Below are 20,393 nucleotides of genomic sequence, written 5' to 3' on the forward strand. Positions count from 1 at the left end.
GCTTTCAACGTACCTAAAAATATTTCAAAACAAGCGTTCCAGTATTAACAACAGACAAAAGCAGATAGATGAGGAGCAAATGAATTTATTAATAACACCGACTTCAATAAACTGCATGGTATTATTTGTATCCGTTCCTTATAATGCAAACACCTTGACCTCAGCTGAACAAGTCCAGTACATAATGGCACTGCACTGTCAGATAAACGTTCAGTCTTCAAAAATATTAATTAGAGAAAACCGATAAACAAGGAAGCCAAACGTATTTTTTATTCCCTCGGTAGGAGTCTAGTTCTTTATCGGGCCAAACGTCTACTGGGTTTTTTGGGTTAATGTTAAACCACCAGACTGAACGTTTTTCGCTTTTTTCACAACCTGGAAATTTTCAGAGACCACAAATTAGTGAAAGACCTGATGCCGTTTACATTGTCGGACATTCAATACCTACTTTAACGTTAAACGAGTGGTTCTTACTTTATTAGCACTTTCTTGGCTCTATCCAGCCATTGATTTTATCTACGAATCTGAAATGCGACTCAAACGTTCTCCAGTGTATAAACGTCTCTATTAGCAGGAACAAATGGGAGCAAATGCTGTTTGTTTTATTTAAAAATACAGATATGTTATCGGAAAATAAAACTATGAAAAATAAACGAGACGCCGGCTCAGAAAAATATGCCTCTCACTCACCTTCATTAGCTTGTTCACATCGTCTGTTGGCCCAACACCATAGTGCTTTAACGTCGACATGCGCAGCTAACGTAGTTAATAAACTATTTGTGTTACCAGACAGAATGTTGATTACCCCTGCAGGAATGTCTGACGTATCAATAACCTGAAGCAACGATTTCATCAGGAATTAAATACAGCCGCACGTTTTGATTAACGTATCGTTATAATCTAACCTTAAACTTTAGATGTGTACAGCAAGCAAAATCACTGACCAGGTATTGGTTACGAACTATAACGGCATGAACGCGGCTCCTTCACAGGATACAATCTTGCTTGACTGGACGTGTATCTCAGATATAACCTTCCTATCGTCTACGATAGATTATAATAATGCCAATACGTTTTAGTAGGCGGATATGCATTAACTTAGTAGAAGCTCCTTAATTTAGCTGTCAAAATTGGACAATCTGTTAAACGTACCTGGGCCAGCATCAATGGTGCAATGGGGTATTCCTCTGGAACGACGATAACGACGGTGTTGCCAATCGATATTGCACTAATCAAAAGCGTGACTAGAGAACGCATAACCTGTCAATACGCAGTAAACAGGGAGCAAATATCGCTAACGATTTACATATAGCACTTTTTTACATTAGTCACGTTTCACATGGAGTTGTTACAAAACAGACTTGTGTCTTATTTAAATAAACTAATTTAAGAACGTGCCACCTTAAAGTGTTGAGAAAAAGGCTTAATAAACTAATTTAAGAACGTGCCACCTTAATGTGTTGAGAAAAAGGCTTAGAGCTGACGGTTCGCGCATATATTAAGAGAAGCTCTAAAACACGATTTATGATTATATGTTTAGCCCAAGTCGGTCGAAGGGGGCGGCTGGAAGATGCGTTTTTTTGTAACGTTACCAAAACGTAAATAAACTTTGTGGAAAGGTTTAACCTCAGGAAAGCATATTTATGGACATAGACCGGAAGGTGGATCAGTTCAAATAGGTCGACAAGTAGGAAAAGGAAAGGGTAGAAGTTTTTCTACTGTTAACTATGGACTACTTTTTCAAGTTTTTTATTATATATTGTAGGATGTGCACGACGAAGTAACAAACCTTTATCGGAGGGCAGATGATAGCGATTACGCCGTGAGGCTCCTGTGATGAGTACAATTTCATACCTGGGGATGATACCTGAAATATGTCGCACTTAAACCATCGGTGGCTTGAATTTGAACTCCGTTAATGCTCATTCGATGGACTATATTTATTTTGTATGTATTTCTTCCTATCATATTCAATTCAGTTTACACGGGGTACCATTACAACTACCATTTCCGCAATAACAGCAATAAGTAAGGTAAGGTCGCCATTGACTAAAAAAACGTTAAGAAAAAAATGCGTTACTGAATGTTCCAAAGCTTAGAAAAAAAAACTTACAAAGCCCTCGACATCAGTATCGCGATAGCTAGCCCATTTGAAAATCGCGTCTATGGATTCCTGTAGCTCTTGTGCACAGTCCGAATGGCCCGTGTTTCGCGACAGCTTTTCGATAAAATCGTCTTTTCGTTGGTTTAGATTCTCCCCGAAAAAGTAGATAATTTGTAACCTGCTGAACGCTGACTTACTACTCCATCTGAAACAATTATGTAAAAATTAAACAGACATCGATTACAATTTCTGCTTGTTAACTTTGTTACAAAAATCATGCGATGCGTCAGTATCTCCTACCCATTAAGACTTCAGAGTTCACATCCACCCTCCGTCGAATTTGTGTTTAGCATACTTTTCTTAGCCCATATATCACTGTTGCCTTGGCATACCAATATATTCTAAGGCCACACTGATATTTTAGCACCGAACCTGAACATTACCCTGGGAAAGCCTTTAATGCAGCTTCAACAGCGTTGCAAGCATCCTTCGGCCCTGCAGCAGGCACGTAGGCGAGGATTTTAGCGGCACGATCGGTCGATGAAATACGTTCGAACACCGGGTAGCAAGTTTGTGATTCAGCATGTTTCTGACCGCCGTCATAGTACAGCTTGAGGGTACAGTCGACGCTGCGAATAGTATTGATTGAAGGTACGAAACGTTAAAAATTCTATCAGAATTAGCTACGAATTGTCATTCCAGCTACTCGAGCTGACGAACACGACCCAGCTGGCGAAAAATGTATTCTTTTGGATTCAATTAAAATATATACCATCCAAGAAGAATAGTTGCTGTATAATCACAGATGAAAGTTTAATCCGCGACATACTTGCTGAAGACGTGCTCAAGTTCCACATTAGGGATCGGCGGCGGTGAGAAAGAAATTTTCTCAGATAAGTCCATTTTTCCGGAGGGGAAATACAGCTCTTTGAGGAAGGTAGGATTATTATAAAAGTGATTTTGTCCATTAATCCAGATGTATCGGAAGCCATAAATGCGTTCAGCTATTTCGACAGCTCGTGCCACGTATTCCGTCCAGATAGAAAGATACTCCGAGTGTAACGGATCTAAATGTATTATATTGTATCATAGGTTCATGTTAGTTATCTAGTTAGGGAATAATCTGGAAAAGGCATGTTTAGGCCGCATCAAAAAGCATAGTTAAAACGTTGTGAGGGTGTAACAAACGAAGAGCATGCATGTATCTACAATAGTATTCGAAATATATCGGGTTATTTTGGGAAAAGAGTCTAGCAAAATTTCTTGGCAAATGTGCGCGCGGAGAAATGGCTTACCTACTGACGCTAAGCTGGCGACTTCCTTAATAGTTCGAAAACCTTGAATGTAGACTGTTGGCGCTGTGTTCTTTGTTTTCTGAGGAATATGAGCAGCTTTGATAATCTGAACATCGGAATGAGCCACAAGATCAGCTGTTTTGGCGAAGTTAGACTTGGCTATTTTTAGGCTGCCCATTTGAGCTTTGAGAGCTTTCATGACTCGCGATTGTATACAATCTTGAATATAAACCATTATTCCCAGATAGTTTTTCTGTTCGAATAGGATAAAATATTTCTGTTAGATATGAATAAATATTCCTGATTTTGATTAGAATCTAGAAACGTAATAGTAAAATTTAAAACTATCACTCAAGATAATAACCTGTGGCGCGTCTTCATAAAATATATACGAAAATAAGAAAGAAGAAAGCCACGTAAAAAATCGTTTACGTAAGGAACTATATCAGATGAAACAATGGGTCTTGCAATATCTGAATTAGTAGCCATCTAAAGACTTTTACCATTCCCCAGCAGTCGGATAGCATTTCCATGACACCATTGACCGCTGAGCCAATATCCGCGCCCTCAGCAATGATACAGGTGGACATACTGGGACGACTTTTCTCTAGCGAAAGCATTACTGTCCCCGTAATAGGTTGCAACTTGCCTAGGTCCGAGTCACGAAGTATAACGACATTCAGAAAATTCGCCGGAAACCTTCAAATGTATGAGGCACATTTTGTACATTAAATACCCTATGGATTGCCTCCTTATCCAGTTCGATCCATTATTACGACCATGCCGTTATTAGCTAAAATCCAATAGAACGTTTCTGAATGACTTAAGCTTGTGTAGACCCCTTTTAAGTTGACAATGAAGTGCAATTTGGTAAAATAAAAAAAGGTATGGCAAAAAGAAGTGCAATAAGAAGTGCTGGACTACATTGATATTGCTATAATTCCATGCATTAAATACGCCGTCTTTCATGTAAACTCCTATTAGCAGAATGCTCTAGACTTACCCAGCAACGAGACAGATGTCGGAAAAAATGAGAGCTGGCAAGCAGTTTGACGGAGAAACAGCGAGGACAACAGGAGTGTGGGCCGACCACGCCTCTCCAATTCGCCATTCAGCAATAAGGTTCATTGGGTAAGAGTCCGATCCCTATTCAGAATATCAAATTTAGCATTAGACGCGAGCAATATGCGGACACGTATCTAGGCCAACGTGAATTTCGATACATACATAATAAATACATGAGGAACTTGGACTTCTTTAACAATACATACTGCGAAGTGAAAGGAAACGGTTTTGCTTAGACTTTTCCATTCATTATATTTAACTTAAAAGTAGGAGGAGACATCTGTTTAGGGCTATAGACGAGCAAACAATCTCCTTCACCTCTAAATAAAGAGCTACATAGAGAATAAAGGAAAAACTCCGTGTCCACCTGAATGACAATCACTGCTGAGCACCTTGGCAGGATTTTACCGGAACACCTTCTGGCCGCCGTGCTGTACAAATACTCTATAGCATTCGTGGCATAGGCTCCTCGGCACTTTTCGAGACGTTTGAACGGAAAGCTAACAGCTTCCGCGGTACTAAACAGCGCTACATGCTTCTGAAAGTTCCGGGCTACCCTGTATAACAACAAACAGGACTTAAATCAATACTGTTCGATGACGACGTTATTTTCAGCGCAAACAGTTTCACTTACACAAGTTCTTATAATGCAACATAACTCCGATAAAATATCTACGAAATTCTTGCAAAGGTTAGGCAATAGTGAATAATTTTATGGAAGTATCAGGTAGTCAGAAAGTAATTTCAGAAATTTTTCATTTCTGCTATCTGTGCATTTTCTTCAGCCTTTTTTTTCAGGTTTTAAACTTGGAGCGTACTCTTTCTAGGTGCTTTTGCGTTTGCAGTTACTGCACTATGCACATCCTATCTGGGTTTTTCGGTAACAGTTCTCTGTGCGACTACAGTATAAATCCAAAAAACCGCATACCTGACGCTGTCGTCTCCACTACTTATCCGTCTTTGGAAAGCACGCAGCTAAGACAACAATAACAAGGGTAAACGTGTGTATGAAATAGAAAAAAAAGTATATAAAAAAAATTGCAGTATTTTACAATATATGTCAAAAAACAGTTCTAAAACTTCACAATTGAAAACCTCTCATGACACCACAAACTGTATCCGGACGGTAACAAGAACCTGATGACAATTAATAACATACTCTATGAGTAAAAATGTTTATCTTTCAGTTTAAAAGCGATGGTAACTTTTTGAATTCAAGACAACTAAAAAGGATCTTTCACATGGTCATCTACAAAACTTCGATCTACAACGACGGGTTCACTACGATCATTTTAGTGAACGAATACAGATCGTGATCCATTCAGCTTGTTAAAATGAGTTGAGAAACTGATAGAAAAGGTTCCTGGATTGCTTACTTTGTATTATGACAGCCCTAGATCTTATGCCCTTCGGCAACCTCTATTGGCCTTATTTCCAATTCTCATAAATTACAGATATGAACTTTTTTACGCGCGTGTATAGTTTATAGTTTATTTTATCGGATGTCATTTCAGATCTACACAGCGTGGCCTTAAGTGTAAGCTGTTCAAATAAAGCGGTGGATCTTTGAGTGGATCGCTTTGATGTTTCCTTCTATTGTCTGAACAATCCATCTGTGATTCAAGCGACTGCAGGAAAACCTCAGGCGCCAAAGGACTAAATTTGGTGAGGGAGGCCAGTTTCCTCAAAAAGAAAGTAGCACTTAAGCCGAGCTAAAAAACGAATTCATTTTCTAGCTGATCTGATGTTTGTATAAATACAGTGTTCCGGTACGAAATCCGGAGATGTTTATAGCATACATTGGGCTATGGTTTTTTGCCACTAAATTTAAAAGCGGACGTAACTGAATAACATGGATCTAGATTCAAGCACAGCTCATCGACAGCTAACTCTGTAGATTCAGCCGGCCTACCTTGATCACGTTGACATATACGGTTTGTGTTTTATTGGCTAAGTGCCGATTTTTTTAGACTACGTGCTGTGGTTTACTTCCAATAGTTCAATGAATTTAAAGATTTTGGACGTCATGAAGGGGCCCACTATTGTATTGAACTCTTTCTGCAATTCGTCATCGTTATCTCGTAACCAACTTACGCGTAAATTGCTTGAGTTTTTTCCTCGGGATCAATATTCAACCATTCCTGTTGAGCTTTTGGTGCCATTTTTAAGACCTGATCGAGCAAATGCTGACTACCGTAGGCGACTTGGTATCTGAGACCGCACTCGGTTGTAACGTCCGTACAACTCCAACATGTATTTGAGATCCCGACTGCAAAACTCGACACTACGTTTCCACGCTTGGACAGCCATTGCTGAAAAAACAATGAATATACCATGAAACTACGCAAAATATATATTCTAAAAAAAGATGGAATTATTCCATAAAAATAGTTGTCATTCAAGAATCTTGATCACGAGTGCATAACAAAGAGGTCGCGTACTTCTCCGTTGTCCCAAGCGTTTTTTTTTTGGGACGCTTTTTTTGGGCAAGAGATAAACGCAGAGGATATCACTGTGTTGTGCGTCTATTGATGTATTTGACGCTCTGGTGTACTTAAAAGACATTACTTACAACAGTCTGTTGTAATATATAGGCCACTGTTGTTACTGTAATACTTAAACTCAAGTTATTTTGATATTATTTAATAACTCAATAAACTATTGGCATCATTATTAGTTTAAAATTTAGAGAATTTTTGTTTGTTCTTAGTAAACAGATCTCTAATCGCCACGTATTCTATTGAAATATTATTGCGCACGAAAGCAAGCCTCCGATGAAACCAAAATACGGGTTTACAATACATTTAGCTTAATACAACATAGTTACCGAGTAGCTTAGCTATCGCTAGTATCGAGGATGTCATAACATTTAAAAGCAGCTAGAGTTAATGGCCACCAGGGATGTGCTTATATATTAACGGACCGAACTAGCAAAAAATTATAATAAATTGAAAAAAGAGCTAGAACACCTACAGTGCATGAAAATTTAACTAGAAACACATAAACAATTCGCGCGTTGTTACCTGTATGATCGCAGGCCTTTCGTGTTCATTATCACTGAGCTGCATATTCTCAAACAATTCCCTTACTTTTGCCATTTGTACCATAAAATGGCTACTATGATTAGCAATTCTTGTACAAGAGTCAGATCACTTCTAATTCAACAGACCCTCATCAGTGTAATGAAATGTCTAACGACTATATCAGATGTAAAACTCGAAATAGATAGACCGATACCGTCAAATGCCGTTCGAAACAACTGAACACGCCGATGTAAGGGGCACCTTCTGTTATCTATTTCTCCTCACTCCTCTGTGTGTTTTTTCAATGTTCCATTTTCTTGACTGGGACGCTCTATTTAGATGCAAGTGGAGAAAATTAACTTGACGGTTTAGTTTTGCTATGTTTTGATTCGTAAGTTCTCAAATTAAACTAGTATGATACGTTGCACACAGTTTACTACAGTTTTACTGGACTTTAAGCATAAAAGATATTTTGAAATTAGTAATTAGTAAATTAGTAGTATTAGACTCGCACAGAAAGGCAGTTTGGCAGCTCGCGCGAACCTGATGTTTAAAGCAGCTTATTCAAATTTACCCGCCACCCCTCCTGTCCAGACGATGTTTACAATATTGCCAAGATATTCTTGAACACCAATACAAGACACATGCCCGTGCATAAGATAACCGCGAGGAAGGTGCACATAAAAGTACTTTTTCCTGGTGTTCACTAAATTGTTAACATAGGATAAGGTTGGGCAGCTTCGATATCTATTTATGTGGGAAGTGGTGTGGTTTGTGGAAGGGAGAAAGACCCAAACAAGTCTAGCAATACCCGTCCCGATTAGATTCTTAACGGAGGCTGGTCCTTGATACTATAGCTGCAAAAAGTGATACCAAGGATTTGTTCACAAAAAAATGGCTAGGAGTGTCAAAGAAGAAAAAACTATGTTTGTTTGTGTAAGCAACATTGTTTTCTAATATGAGACGGGTAAAAAAAACTTGTGTCCCGTAGTAGACTTTCAGTTGTCCCTTCGATAACAGGGTTCATTGCCGCTGTTCAGCATCACTCGCAAGAAAAATAATTATAACAAAATCTATTATGTTAAAGACTAGTGCTGTTCTCAAGTAATCGACGTGCACTTGGATTAGCACATTCGTCTTCTGCTACATACGCAACATTCATTTTTGTAATAAGCAATATGGAATGATATGATGTATAATAATGATAATCAATTGCTGATCGATTATCATTACCAATTCTAAATGCCATATAGCTATTTTTCGAGCGACTGTAGATTAGTGGTATAGTAACTATTTTACGGCTTTTTGTTTCGTACACAAACTAGGATGTTCCATTTGCGTTTATGTTATGTGTATTCTTTTGACTTATTGATTTTTAGACATCCCTCAAAACAGCCAGCTTATATACACTTTTTGATTCTGCAAATTTGCAAAATGGAAAAGTTTACGAACGAGATACGTACTAATCCAACGGAGATATGCGATTCACATACATGAAATTGTACAAAAAACATAAGGGTAGTGCGCTAGAAAAACCCGAGAGCAAAACTGGAAGTCGAAGTTGGTAATTTCCAGTCCCACATCTGCGTGTCATCAATGGAGATGCTTAATCATTTAAGTCATACATTAGTAGACTACACCTGTTTTTTTATTTTTTTCAGGATTGTATTAGAAACAATGGATCGTAGATTCATATGATGTTATGTGAGGAGAATCATGCAACATTTACCTGTGATATATACAATCTAGGTAACTTAACAAAAACGATGTCTAAGCTTGTTTTTCTTAACACTTACAATCAGTTTGAAAAGGATGAGCCAGCAGCTTTTGTGGCCATCAGTGATAAAAACTAAATCTTTAACGTCGCAGTATTTTTCAGAATTCACTAATACAATGTAAAGGACATTCGGCTTCGGGTTAAGCTCTCGCATTGGTGAGTTTAAGGAAGGAGTGATCGAATTCTTCTGTACTACATTTCTCTACCTATACCAACTAGCCTAAGATTGCTTGATTGTCGTTGTTTGAACTGAGGCACTCCAGATGATACCTGTGTAAAACGATTATTACTTTCCTACTTGGCTAATAGGCACGAATGGACTAGCTGGGCCATTTTCTGGAAGCAAATTTAGTTCTACGGTTTTGTATTCGATGCATTTGTACGGCGACCGCCCCCTTGGCCTTCGCTTCATCGGCTTCTAAACACTAACACAAGTTCCTGATTTTGAAAACTCCTAAAGAAAAATAAGACATTATGGTTTACCAGCTTTCAATTTTAGTACACAGTTGTCTTGTGACAGTACGTATTTCAGTTAGTACTAATCGGCGCAAACAATACAATGTGTTCTCAAAACAGCGAAAAATCTCTGAAAAGAAGTACTACGTATCGTTCACGCTTTACGATTAAACTTATTTTGGAGGTGGGTATCGCTTTATAGATTGCCGTAAGTTACATAACAATAATAACGAATAGATTTACAATCATTCCAAGAAATGTTGAAAAACTGCAACATCATGGACATTTTGTAGTAAGATGGTAGACTTATGATAAGAAACAAACAAGCATACAGTACTTGAATCCGACTCTGTTATGTAATCGAAAGCCATTGACAAATTAGATTTGAGGCTGATTTTGTTAAAATTTGCGTTATATTGAAAATTATTTTGTACATGCCGATAGTAAGTTTTGCTTTTGGCAACAAACCAAAAAATCTGAATTTGTCAGCAGTAGCTACAAATAAGGTCTGTAATCAAACAATATTACAATAAAATACATAATAAATAATACAAAAAATATCAGAGAAATACAAGATCGGAAAGAGATCGTCGTTGCTCTATCTAGATCCTTTATAGGATGAGGTTCACGGAGTTGAAAGGGACAATTTTATGTAAACGTTAGGACACTGTGAAGTGGGATTTGCTTTCAACATGTAAAGTATTGCCTTACCATTGTACGTAAACTCAATTAATATAGATAATTTCAGTTCCACTTCTGCATAAATATATACACAAATCCACAATCTGTGGGAAACGTACGATTACACTTCATTTTCAGTAATCATAAAAATAGCTTAAATAGGTGTGCAATCTTTTCCCTACGCCAGTGCACGAACTTAACGATAGCGAAACTTTGTTAATTTTCTTTTCTGTTTACAGCAGTATATGTATTTTGTAAAGACTCACATGCGCATGTGGCTTGTCCCCATTCGACTTTGAAAACAAGACGTTTCATTTTTAAAGACGGAACTGTAGAAAATAAAATAGATATTGTACCACTACTTTCTTTGAAGCCAGATTAAGGAAAAGCAATAGTACAGTATCGTAAGCAACTGGAAATAACATTCAATCGAGCGTTATTTCCAGTTACTTTCATAAAAACAAAACTCGTTAAATATAATACGGCTAATCTAAATAGAAGTGATTTCTTTCTTGATATAAATCTCAATGTATATTCGACGTCAATTAAACGATTTAACTTAGTATTTTTTTAATGATATGCTGTTGCCTCAGACTCGATTCCAGTATTGTATGAAGCAAGGATGAAACACACCAAACCCTGTCTTCACTTGGGTACTCGATGCCTATCCTGTAGAAGCACCAATCTGCTATATATCTCCTACAGCAAACATCTGCAGCGAAGTATCAGCGAATATTAGCGAAAGTGGCTTCATGCATCCTTTCTGTCTAAACAGCTGGGACCATGCCAAATGTGGGAGCTATATTTTTTCGTAGAAGGCCGTTTACAGAGATATAATAGATCTAATTCAACGTTCACCAGAGACATTAGCGAAGCAGTCGCCTGTTTTTTCCTACCTCGTTTCATGTCTTATTATACTAGGCGTAGGCTGCTTTAATCATTTATATGGTGCAATCCTTCATGAAATAAGTCTGAAGCATGCTTCCATTATCCGTCTTTTCGACGCAATCGACTTTTCAAAGTAAATCTATCTTACAAAATTTGATTAGGGTTGAAGCTAACCCATAGAACAACTTATTTAAGATTTGAATTAAATAAAATGTTTTGTTTTTCCGCCACCAAATAATAAATTGTTAATTTTCGATAAATAATCCATTAGAGACCCTAATGCCGCTGGGAAGTAGGCCTATACAGGTTATAAATGATTCTGTACGAAGAAGCCAATTGGATTGGAGCGGTTAGATATCTCTCGTTTTATCTTGGTCGAAAATTTCTTCAGCTCTTGAATGTTTTTTTATACAAAATAGATACTTATATACAAATAAGCAGCATATTTATTTGGACTGCATAGTTGAATCTAATTGATTCCGTGGAACATCTGAAGCGAACTAGCCCATATTTTTAAAAACGGAACTGTTAGTGTTATATTATAAGAGTAACGCATAATTTACTCGCGCTGCCTCTTGCAATAGGGCGATAATCCGCAGGAAAGCCTCGATATCCGAATATTAACGGCTGTTCTGCTGAAGGGACATTCCGTGATAACCCAACGGCCCCGGATCATTATCAACCTGATTCACTAAAGGAAGAACATTTAGTGTAAATAAGTTTTAGCTCAGCGGAGAAGTACCTGCCGTTTAAAATCCTTTAAGGATATTTGCCTTCGTAAATAATCTCCGTATGCATTTTCTCTATCCGGTATGTCATAGATTTATAATCCTTCTATGGTAAATAGTAACTACGTTCTGTAGAGCTATATAAAGTTGAAGTTTAAGTGGCCTAAGCACTGCCACGTTATAGGGTTGTAGCTTGTTCTAGCAGTGTAGAGGAAATTTAATAATGTAGACGCCATTTTCCAAAGCTACCTCGCTTGCATTCAGAACGATGTCGTTGTCAACCATTAACAGACATGATCTAGGGAAAGCGAATGGTCAAGATTAAATACTTAAGACGGTCTGCAAATACTTCTTTTGTGATACATTCGGGTGGGTTTGCAAAACCCTGGTTTTCAAAGGGTGCCTCTATTAGTTATTATGTACTCGAAAATGAGTATTGTAACAAAAATTACCCGTTTTTGTGATGTCAGGGGTTTCGCTCTTTTCAGTGCAGTTACTTTAGGTGAGACCATTAGCGTAAGAAAAAACATTTCGTCTGCACTAAAGATATTTGAAGGGGTAAAGTTGAATGACTCCATCGCAGCCTTATGATTTTTGAGGAAAACTTTGGCCGCTAATTTAGTAGAGCTTATTGCGCGTTAAAAACACACCTTTTATGCTGCCGCAAGGAGCGTTCATCGTGCCCTGTTGGGAAAGCCACTTCCTTCGTGCAATCTAGCCATGATGCAAACTGTCCGGTACGTTTATGTTGAGTTGCTTGGCGAAATTGTAAGTAATTGACTTTGCCTCAAGCATACTACAAGCTTGCATGGTCCGTACGCATTGGGCAAGGGATGCTTCTAATGCGATCTCTTAATATGTCTCAATTACATAACACGAATGGACGCACAGATAGATAAGTGGAAAATCAAGTTTATTTAGAAGAGTTTCTCGAACAATTTTAATAGGAAATGAAAAGGCGCAAATTAAATAATAACTCATTGTATACATCTAAGAAAATACAATAGGAGAAACATGCGTGAAGAAGAATTACACTCAGAATTTACAGTTAGAGGATAGCTTTATGAGACGCTTCACGAAAGCAGCAATGCGTAGGGCTATTGTAAAATACGTATATATGGCAAAGAAGTATGCTCAAGACTAAGTACAGGAAAATCTCTCTGTGAAGTTACCGAAGCAGGCGCCAAGGGCAATGTATTGTGCGGTCTGCCGAAACCTTCGGATGCGCCGTGTATCTGGGTCAAATATGCTGCGATGTTCTCTGTTCCCAGTATAATACATAATACCCACAACTATATGTAGTATGAAATGCGAGTAATTTAAATTCTAGCAAGGCAAATTTAACAGTTAACATCGTCTACCGCCACTTGGGCAAAATGACTTTCCTTTCCTTCACATCATCATTTTTCCATACTGCACCAATGTATAGATTCGTCTAGACTCTCCTTTGTCGCCATAATACTCTTTGCGGATCCTAGTCTTTCATATTTGGTTTTGGCAGCAGCCACAGATTTATGCCGGTATTTTCGGCCGTCACTTACATAAGGCCATGAGCGGTGAGGTTATATGCAGAGGCTTGAACGTTATCGCTTTTGTCTGTTTCCGCTACTGTTATCTGCTCGTCCTTCTGTGATGTTGTTTAGAAGTGCTTCTGTGTGTAATGAGGTTGTTTATGTTAATGGTCGATTTCTATAGACAGGTACATGATCTAATGATAGCGACTATTAACAATAATATATCTTGTCTTTTACTCACTACTCGGCGGTTGATACCGTTTTTAGGTAGGCAATAAACGCTCTATTTGATAAAAATGTCACTTATGTTTATTATCAGCAGACAGACACTGGAGTTTCTGAGACAAAAGTTGTCTAACTCAAACGTTGAGTACTCCTTTCTGAGGTATCATACTGGCAACGACATCTGTAAGGATGCCCCACCTTCTGCCATCGACGTTTTTGTGCTTCAAGGGTATTTCGTGTATACACCGTTGGACAATCTTACCCCATATTTACTCTAAATGAAATAAATACATCGTCCATCAAACTAATTCGTGCTGTTATTCGTGAGATATTTTTTACATAAACTGAATAATGCCACGTTTTTGAATAAAAAAAAAATCAGGTACCCATCACTTTTGGATACACTCAAGGAGACGTTCGATTGATGCACGGCAGCCTTATTAACCATGCTACTGAGATGCGGCCATTTATGGAATATGAGCCTGTTATGATTATTTCATTTCAGGAAATCAATGAAAATTGAAAAGAAAACGATAGCATATGAATGAAAAAATTGAATTTTCAGTAGCACAAATGTTTACTGATGAACGCTTTAGAGATTATCTATATTTGTGGGATAGTGGTGTTACCGCTATAGCTTTATACTACAGTGAGCGATGTCAATTTCTAAGTATGCATCCTCTGGGCAGACACAAGTATCAAACCCAACACACTATTCTAAGTGCTGAAGCCTCCCATTTAGGAAAAAATATGTTTTTCAAGAACACAATTCGTTTTCTACGAATCGACAGGAAATACACACAAATTGCACCTACTACACAGGTCATGTGAACTCTTACCTTTTTATATTATATAATATTGTGCGATTGAAATCATTAAATATATATAATCCGCTACCGAAAATGAGTCTATGGCGCCTGTTATCGACATGTTTTCAACAAACAAAATTTGATTCTTGATCAAACTCTGAATATTTTTGAGCCGTATGTCGGCTAGAACCGTACCACATTTTGGGTTACTCAATTTTTTCCAACCAAATTTCAAAAATTAAAATTACTATGGTTAAGTGTAGGTTTTTTTGCACTTTAAGGGAATATGTACTGAGCCACGAATAACCAAAATGATCAACCTGTTTTCTCCTAAAAAGCTGCTCTCTCCAGAAGTAACTCAAAGTAAATCACAAAAAAATGCTGGGCTGTATTACATAATATTTACTCACTCATACACACATATATATATAATGCGACATACTAGTACGGGCACAAACGTGACTTGTTTGGGCGACACCTCGTTCTTATATTGCAAAAACCCTTTAGGATAACATTTATTAGTACGCCCCGTAGTACAACATATACGATGTATAGATAGAATTTAATTAACGTTGGAGAACAATAGTTGCAGTATTTCCTATTTATCTTCAAAACATAGGACAAAAATTTTACTAGAACCTATTTCTATAAAATTTTTCTTTTGTCCAGCGACTGATTTTTCTGTACAAATATAATTAGTTACTCATAATTTAATTTCTTTCCCATATAACTTTCATAACTTATAGGTTAAACGAGTTTAAAACGGGATGTCCTTCCCAAAGATAAGTAAATTGTTGTAAGCTCTTCTAGTCGATAATATGGAAGAGTTTTCAGCTAATAGACTGTAATACTCCGCCATCCGGTGGCCAAGATTGTTCTCAACGGTTGCCAGGTGCAAATTGTGTTTCATATAACCCATAACGTAGTGTCTTAAAACCCAGCCCTACATGGACCATTCGGTTTTAATTCTGCGGATATGTGGTTGTGATCTTTTGTTGCCTTTCTTCTTAAATCTAGGACTATAAACCGGATACGCTTAGTTGTCTTATTTTATTTGAAAATAAGATTTTTTTTATTAAGCAAACGTATATGTATATATATGTTTTCCGAGTGCATAATTGTGCGGTACATAAGATTGGTATATGGACTTTGTCACCTTTATGGTCCAACTCTCCGAAAGAAGAGAATGCTCGCTTTCTCGAGATAAATTATATTAACTTCAAGATGAAGTAAATTTATAAAAGCTAAACAGAATTATCACAGGAAACACAGAATTATCAAACTTAACAGCTTTGTTATTACCAATCTTAATTACTCTCAGCCTCGCTTGATTGTTTAGGGAGTGTAACACATTTAAATACTTAAATCCGATGCTAGATAAATAAATGTTAGCTTGGATAAAGACAGGAAAATCTGGGAAGTCACTACCTATGAACAGTACAGTAGAGCATCAATCCGTTTTCATATATATATACTTTTTTCTTATCTATGTATATATATAAGAAAAAAGTCAAAGCTCTCGAGCCTAATAGTTCTGTCAGACATGAAGATCGCTATCTAGGAGACAGACGAATTATACCGCTACATTCGCAGTAGGTGAGAGCATTGCTGGCACTAGATGAAGGTATGCATTGAATGCTATGAAACAATTATAATTACGATTGTGAAAGTGACCGTTGTCCATGTGGAACTATACCAAGTAAATTTTATTACCAGTAAAGCGTTCCATTCTAATAGGACAGATATATGAGGATGTACCAGGATGAATAGAAAACTCGGGGACAGCTTCACTTAACAAACGACCAGTTTAGATTTTTCCGCATAGCTTAGATGGCCGGTAACTCTGTGTCAAACCGACAATTCTCTGTGTCAAACGTACGTCTCCTCATAGTAGTCCAAACTATGAATGTCGCCCTGAACCCATTCCTCACTTTGTTTGTCGTTTGGCAGCTTCACTCTGCCCTTTCCGCCGATGCTACCTCCCTACGCACATAACACGTGATCATCTGCCTGAACGTACGTGCACTTATGAGGCTAGGCAGTAATACTTTGCGGTTGACAGAAATATAGATTACTCTTAAGTTCATAACCAGGAATGTTCGTTTTGTTAGGAATACATTAGATAAACAGAACATTTTCTGTGCACCATGCACTTACCTTCGCCTTTCTTTTGATTTTATGTGCATTTTTACGAGATCGGATTACGTCGAGATATATGTTTGTGGTAAAGGTTGGGCTTTCATTTGCTGCAGCGTGCGAACCGTTCCTGGCTTATGCGCTTGATAACTAAACAGCCACCAATACTTGAGCACAGGATCAGCATGCGTCGCTTCATTTCCTTTTTGATGGTGGAAAACGAATCTTCCAAAAATTGCCCAATTTTAGATTGAAAACATCCACGTTGGCAGATTATTACGGTTTCGCAATATGTGTGGGGCAATACAAGACCCTTCTCCCCCCCCCCTCTTAAGAGACAAACAAACGAAAACTGAAGTTGAAGCTGGCAAACTTATTAAGCCATCCGTAAAACAATCATAAATCTTTGCCTTTATGACAGTTTTTCCCCACGTACCCCCCGTATTCCGATAATATCGGCAAATAGTGCTACGTTTTGACTTTTTAGATTGTTAAGCGAGTGTGCAGATTACTTTGGTTTATAAGGACCTATTAAGCCAGATACATCTTGAAAGACTGTTATAAACATTTTTTTAATAGTACTTCATAGCGTTTCCGACCGAAGACAAATTAACCCGGAAGGTGAACATAGAAATCAAACGGCTCTCATCAGATTATTTGTTCTAGCGCCATTTGCCAATCTTTCTATTTTGTGTAATTTCAAATAATACCGTAATCTGAGCAGGTCTAAACAATGGCGAAGATCCCTTCAAAATGGCTGATACAACTGAATAACTGAAGTAGTAGTCAACAATGGGCTGCAGTCGAGTGCACTGATAAACTCATTTCAGTGGTTTACGTGCGAATATAATGTTTTCTTTGCCGTCAGCCCCAACTCCTGTATTTATGCCTCTGGAGAAACGACGTCATGACCCGACCACAAGACCCAGACAAAAACCTCGAAAACACACTCAAAGTACGCAAGCGACCGAATTAGATTTATACGGAGTTAAATGTTTATATTTAAAAAGAAAACAGTTTTTTTTTTATGTCATACAGAGCGTGTATATATATGGCACTCTGAAGGAACTGACGAATACGCAGGAAATCAGTGAGCTTTCGTTTTTTTGGGCAAATATTTACTGACTAAAAACTACGGTCTTAAAAGTTCTATAGATATTCCTCGTTATAAAGTTTTTATTTCAACTTATTATCGTTTTAAACTTTCTCTACAGGTTTTCAAGGTGAAAACTTATTGTGGTATCAGACTAGCGCAAATGGGGTATTTTGGATTTGTTGCGGAACCGAAAAAATTGCAAAATGCTCTTTTAATTGTCAAAAAATGTTCTATGTATCGCTGACTCATCGAACACATGGAATAGAACTGTGCAGCATTTTTTTAAGTCTTTTAAAGCTTGAAATAGCATCGTTTGGCTTGCTTAAAATGTATATATTCAAACACCTTTCTCTAGATGTAATACACACACTGTTAGGTACGGTAAACCTCATGATGATCATTACGCAATTAATTGGACTGGCCAGATTAGCAGATTCGGTTTCTTCTAAAATCATGTTTACGAAAAAAAAAAGGTGAGGCGACCCCTCCAATGCGCGTACGATTTTTATCCGAGTACGGCTTCTGGATTCACAACTACTGTAAAAACCCATCTATGAGATCAAACCTCCGACTGGGAAACGTATTAGTAAGTCACTCGATGAAAAAAGGCTGAGCGTGTAAAAATACCTAAAAATAAAGCCAGTCTTCAATAGCGATCCAGAAGTAGTATTGGATCTTACTAAACTATGCACGGCCAGAGTGCGAAGACCTAAGGATAATGCAATCCTTTTGTTAAGTATCGTATATTGTGAGAGATGAAAAACAATTTTATTGATCATATGATAGTGTTTGTATTACAAGTTCAATACAGTCCGAAGGAAAAATGTGCCGATCCACTGCTTCTAAATTAGCAGCGCTCCCATATGACATTTGAGTTATCTCTCGTCAGAAGCTCATCTAAGTTTCATAGGGACTTTTGACTGCTGACAGCTGGTTCATGCAGCAGCTTCCAAAAAAGACGTTAAAATAAATTTAATGAGAGTTTCTTTCTTGATAGCTTTGGAAATAAGGACTGTAACCTAACGATATGTAACTGAACGCTTAAAGATAATGAACGTAGATATTATCATTACGAATACTGAATCAGATCGTAGATACGGATAGGGCAGTATTTTCATGTATAAGCGTAGTTTAATTGTATGGCTGTCTGAAAAATTGTTCGCAAATTTGTTATTGCGGGAGAGTTCGACTTCAAAAATCATACAAGATTTGCAGTTCAACTTATATAATTTCAAGCTCGTTTCCTTGCTGTAAAAAGCATGTGGGTGGGAATCGTGCCTCATGCAGATGTCTTCAGTGCTTAACTGATGCGATTTATTGTGACTATTTTTTCACTCACTGGAAGGGTTATCTGTAGCACCTTGGAAAAACACTCTATCCCTAAACGAAGTAAGATCTTATTAACTGAATTGTGTTCTTCTGTGACGCCGTCTAAATGTTTGAGCTACAGTTTGTAGCTATTCATTGCGGGATGTTCAATTCAAATCTGGAAAGGACGACGTGAGTCTTCGTAAATCTTAAGGTTATTAATGAATAATGCATCTTAACTATCTCGGTAGAGATGCCCTTGACCAGCTATTTAAGTGAAGTTAACTGCTCTGTGTATTGGTAGTTTCTCAGCCAAAAGCGTGCCTTTCAAGGCCTGTTTCGAAAAGCATTCTTTAACTTTGTGAAAAACCTTTTGATATGAAGATAGATACCGAATGATCCTTTATGCAGGAATAGTGAGAAATGTAATAACGACTGAATAGCGTTCATGAGAGAAAAAATATTGGTATGTCCGTATTCGTTAAGTTTTGCTCGAGTACGCCATTGCAAAAATATAAATTTGACTCATATTTGGGCTGTTGACGATTCGAAAGCCCCAAAAATATAAAAGTACAGATAATGTAAATGTCCAGTAAAGAATAACATCAGTGTTTTGGGGATTGAGCAATAGGTCATGGATTAACTCGTTCTCAAAATAAGTGCTAATTTCAGCACCGAGCCTTCCGCACTAAGACCTTTAGAAATGAGTTTTCTGTCATTTTTAATAGTCTATTAGTCTATTCGGTGTGGTCCATTCTGGGACCAAGTTGGGGTAGAAATTTTCCGAGATAATTTTGCGTCCACATAGCGTAGCGCAGACCGTCAATTGTAACCTAAAGAGCTTCTAATTTTGCGAATGATGCTTTAAGCATAAAGCCCTTGACGGTATCTTCGTTTAGGTCATACTCATAACAAAGTAACATTGTGGTCTGGTTTCCTGAAAACAAACTAAATCTAGATTTCTTAATTTGGCCGTTAGTAGTACTATTATGAAGCAAGCTAAATGGGTCAGACTTATCTGAGTATATTATTAGATACGGTTGTCTCTGTTTACTGATTCATCCATCAACTGTCTTGTTACGCAGACGGGTGCTGAGAGCTGAATTCAGCAAGAATTCCCCATATCTGACGAGTATATTTCTTGGCTTACTAATATCATCGTTTAAAGCTCAAACTACATCCGTTTGGGCTTACTGTACGCCACTTTATGTCATATACACACTGATAACTATTTCTATTGAGATATAATTTTAGTAACGTATACAGTTGCAATATTTTGCTTTTGTTG

The 20,393-nt window shown here is 37.5% G+C and overlaps 1 protein-coding gene and 1 long non-coding RNA gene across 4 annotated transcripts; one reads left to right on the plus strand and one right to left on the minus strand.

Annotated features, from left to right (window-relative positions):
* Positions 1–65: 65 nt before the first annotated feature.
* Positions 66–7,794, minus strand: LOC111251881 (aldehyde dehydrogenase family 16 member A1-like). 3 transcript variants are annotated; one of them, XM_086990373.1, is made up of 13 exons: positions 7,488–7,794; positions 6,559–6,776; positions 4,832–5,021; positions 4,403–4,545; positions 3,903–4,098; positions 3,400–3,478; positions 2,934–3,171; positions 2,548–2,733; positions 2,114–2,309; positions 1,790–1,882; positions 1,153–1,260; positions 691–835; positions 66–375 (listed from the first exon to the last, which is right to left on the minus strand). In XM_086990373.1, exons 1-13 carry the CDS (start codon positions 7,569–7,571, stop codon positions 227–229), a joined length of 2,025 nt encoding a protein of 674 aa, XP_086846499.1. In that variant the 5' UTR covers positions 7,572–7,794; the 3' UTR covers positions 66–226. The 3 variants fall into 3 exon arrangements, with proteins under 3 accessions (XP_086846499.1, XP_022664694.1, XP_022664695.1); XM_022808959.2 differs by having other exon boundaries at positions 3,400–3,652; positions 7,488–7,792; XM_022808960.2 differs by having other exon boundaries at positions 1,790–1,867; positions 3,400–3,652; positions 7,488–7,788.
* A 303-nt stretch (positions 7,795–8,097) lies between these two features.
* LOC111251119 (uncharacterized) lies at positions 8,098–11,531 on the plus strand. The gene is made up of 3 exons (XR_002673643.2): positions 8,098–8,423; positions 9,367–9,420; positions 10,995–11,531. It is a non-coding gene; the product is annotated as an uncharacterized LOC111251119 (long non-coding RNA).
* The last annotated feature ends 8,862 nt before the right edge of the window (positions 11,532–20,393 follow it).

Source organism: Varroa destructor, unplaced genomic scaffold (assembly GCF_002443255.2).
Source record: "Varroa destructor unplaced genomic scaffold, Vdes_3.0 BEIS01000005.1, whole genome shotgun sequence".
Lineage (NCBI taxonomy): Eukaryota > Metazoa > Arthropoda > Arachnida > Mesostigmata > Varroidae > Varroa > Varroa destructor.

What these genes read in the sequence shown, in the direction of transcription:
- LOC111251881 (XM_022808959.2), bottom strand. Translation starts at nt 7,571, where the DNA reads ATGGTACAAATGGCAAAAGTAAGGGAATTGTTTGAGAATATGCAGCTC. An exon ending in CAGCAGTGATTGTCATTCAG is followed by an intron (nt 4,546 to 4,831) that starts GTGGACACGGAG and finishes TATTCTGAATAG; the next exon opens with GGATCGGACTCTTACCCAAT. An exon ending in CACCATTGATGCTGGCCCAG is followed by an intron (nt 836 to 1,152) that starts GTACGTTTAACA and finishes TCGTTGCTTCAG; the next exon opens with GTTATTGATACGTCAGACAT.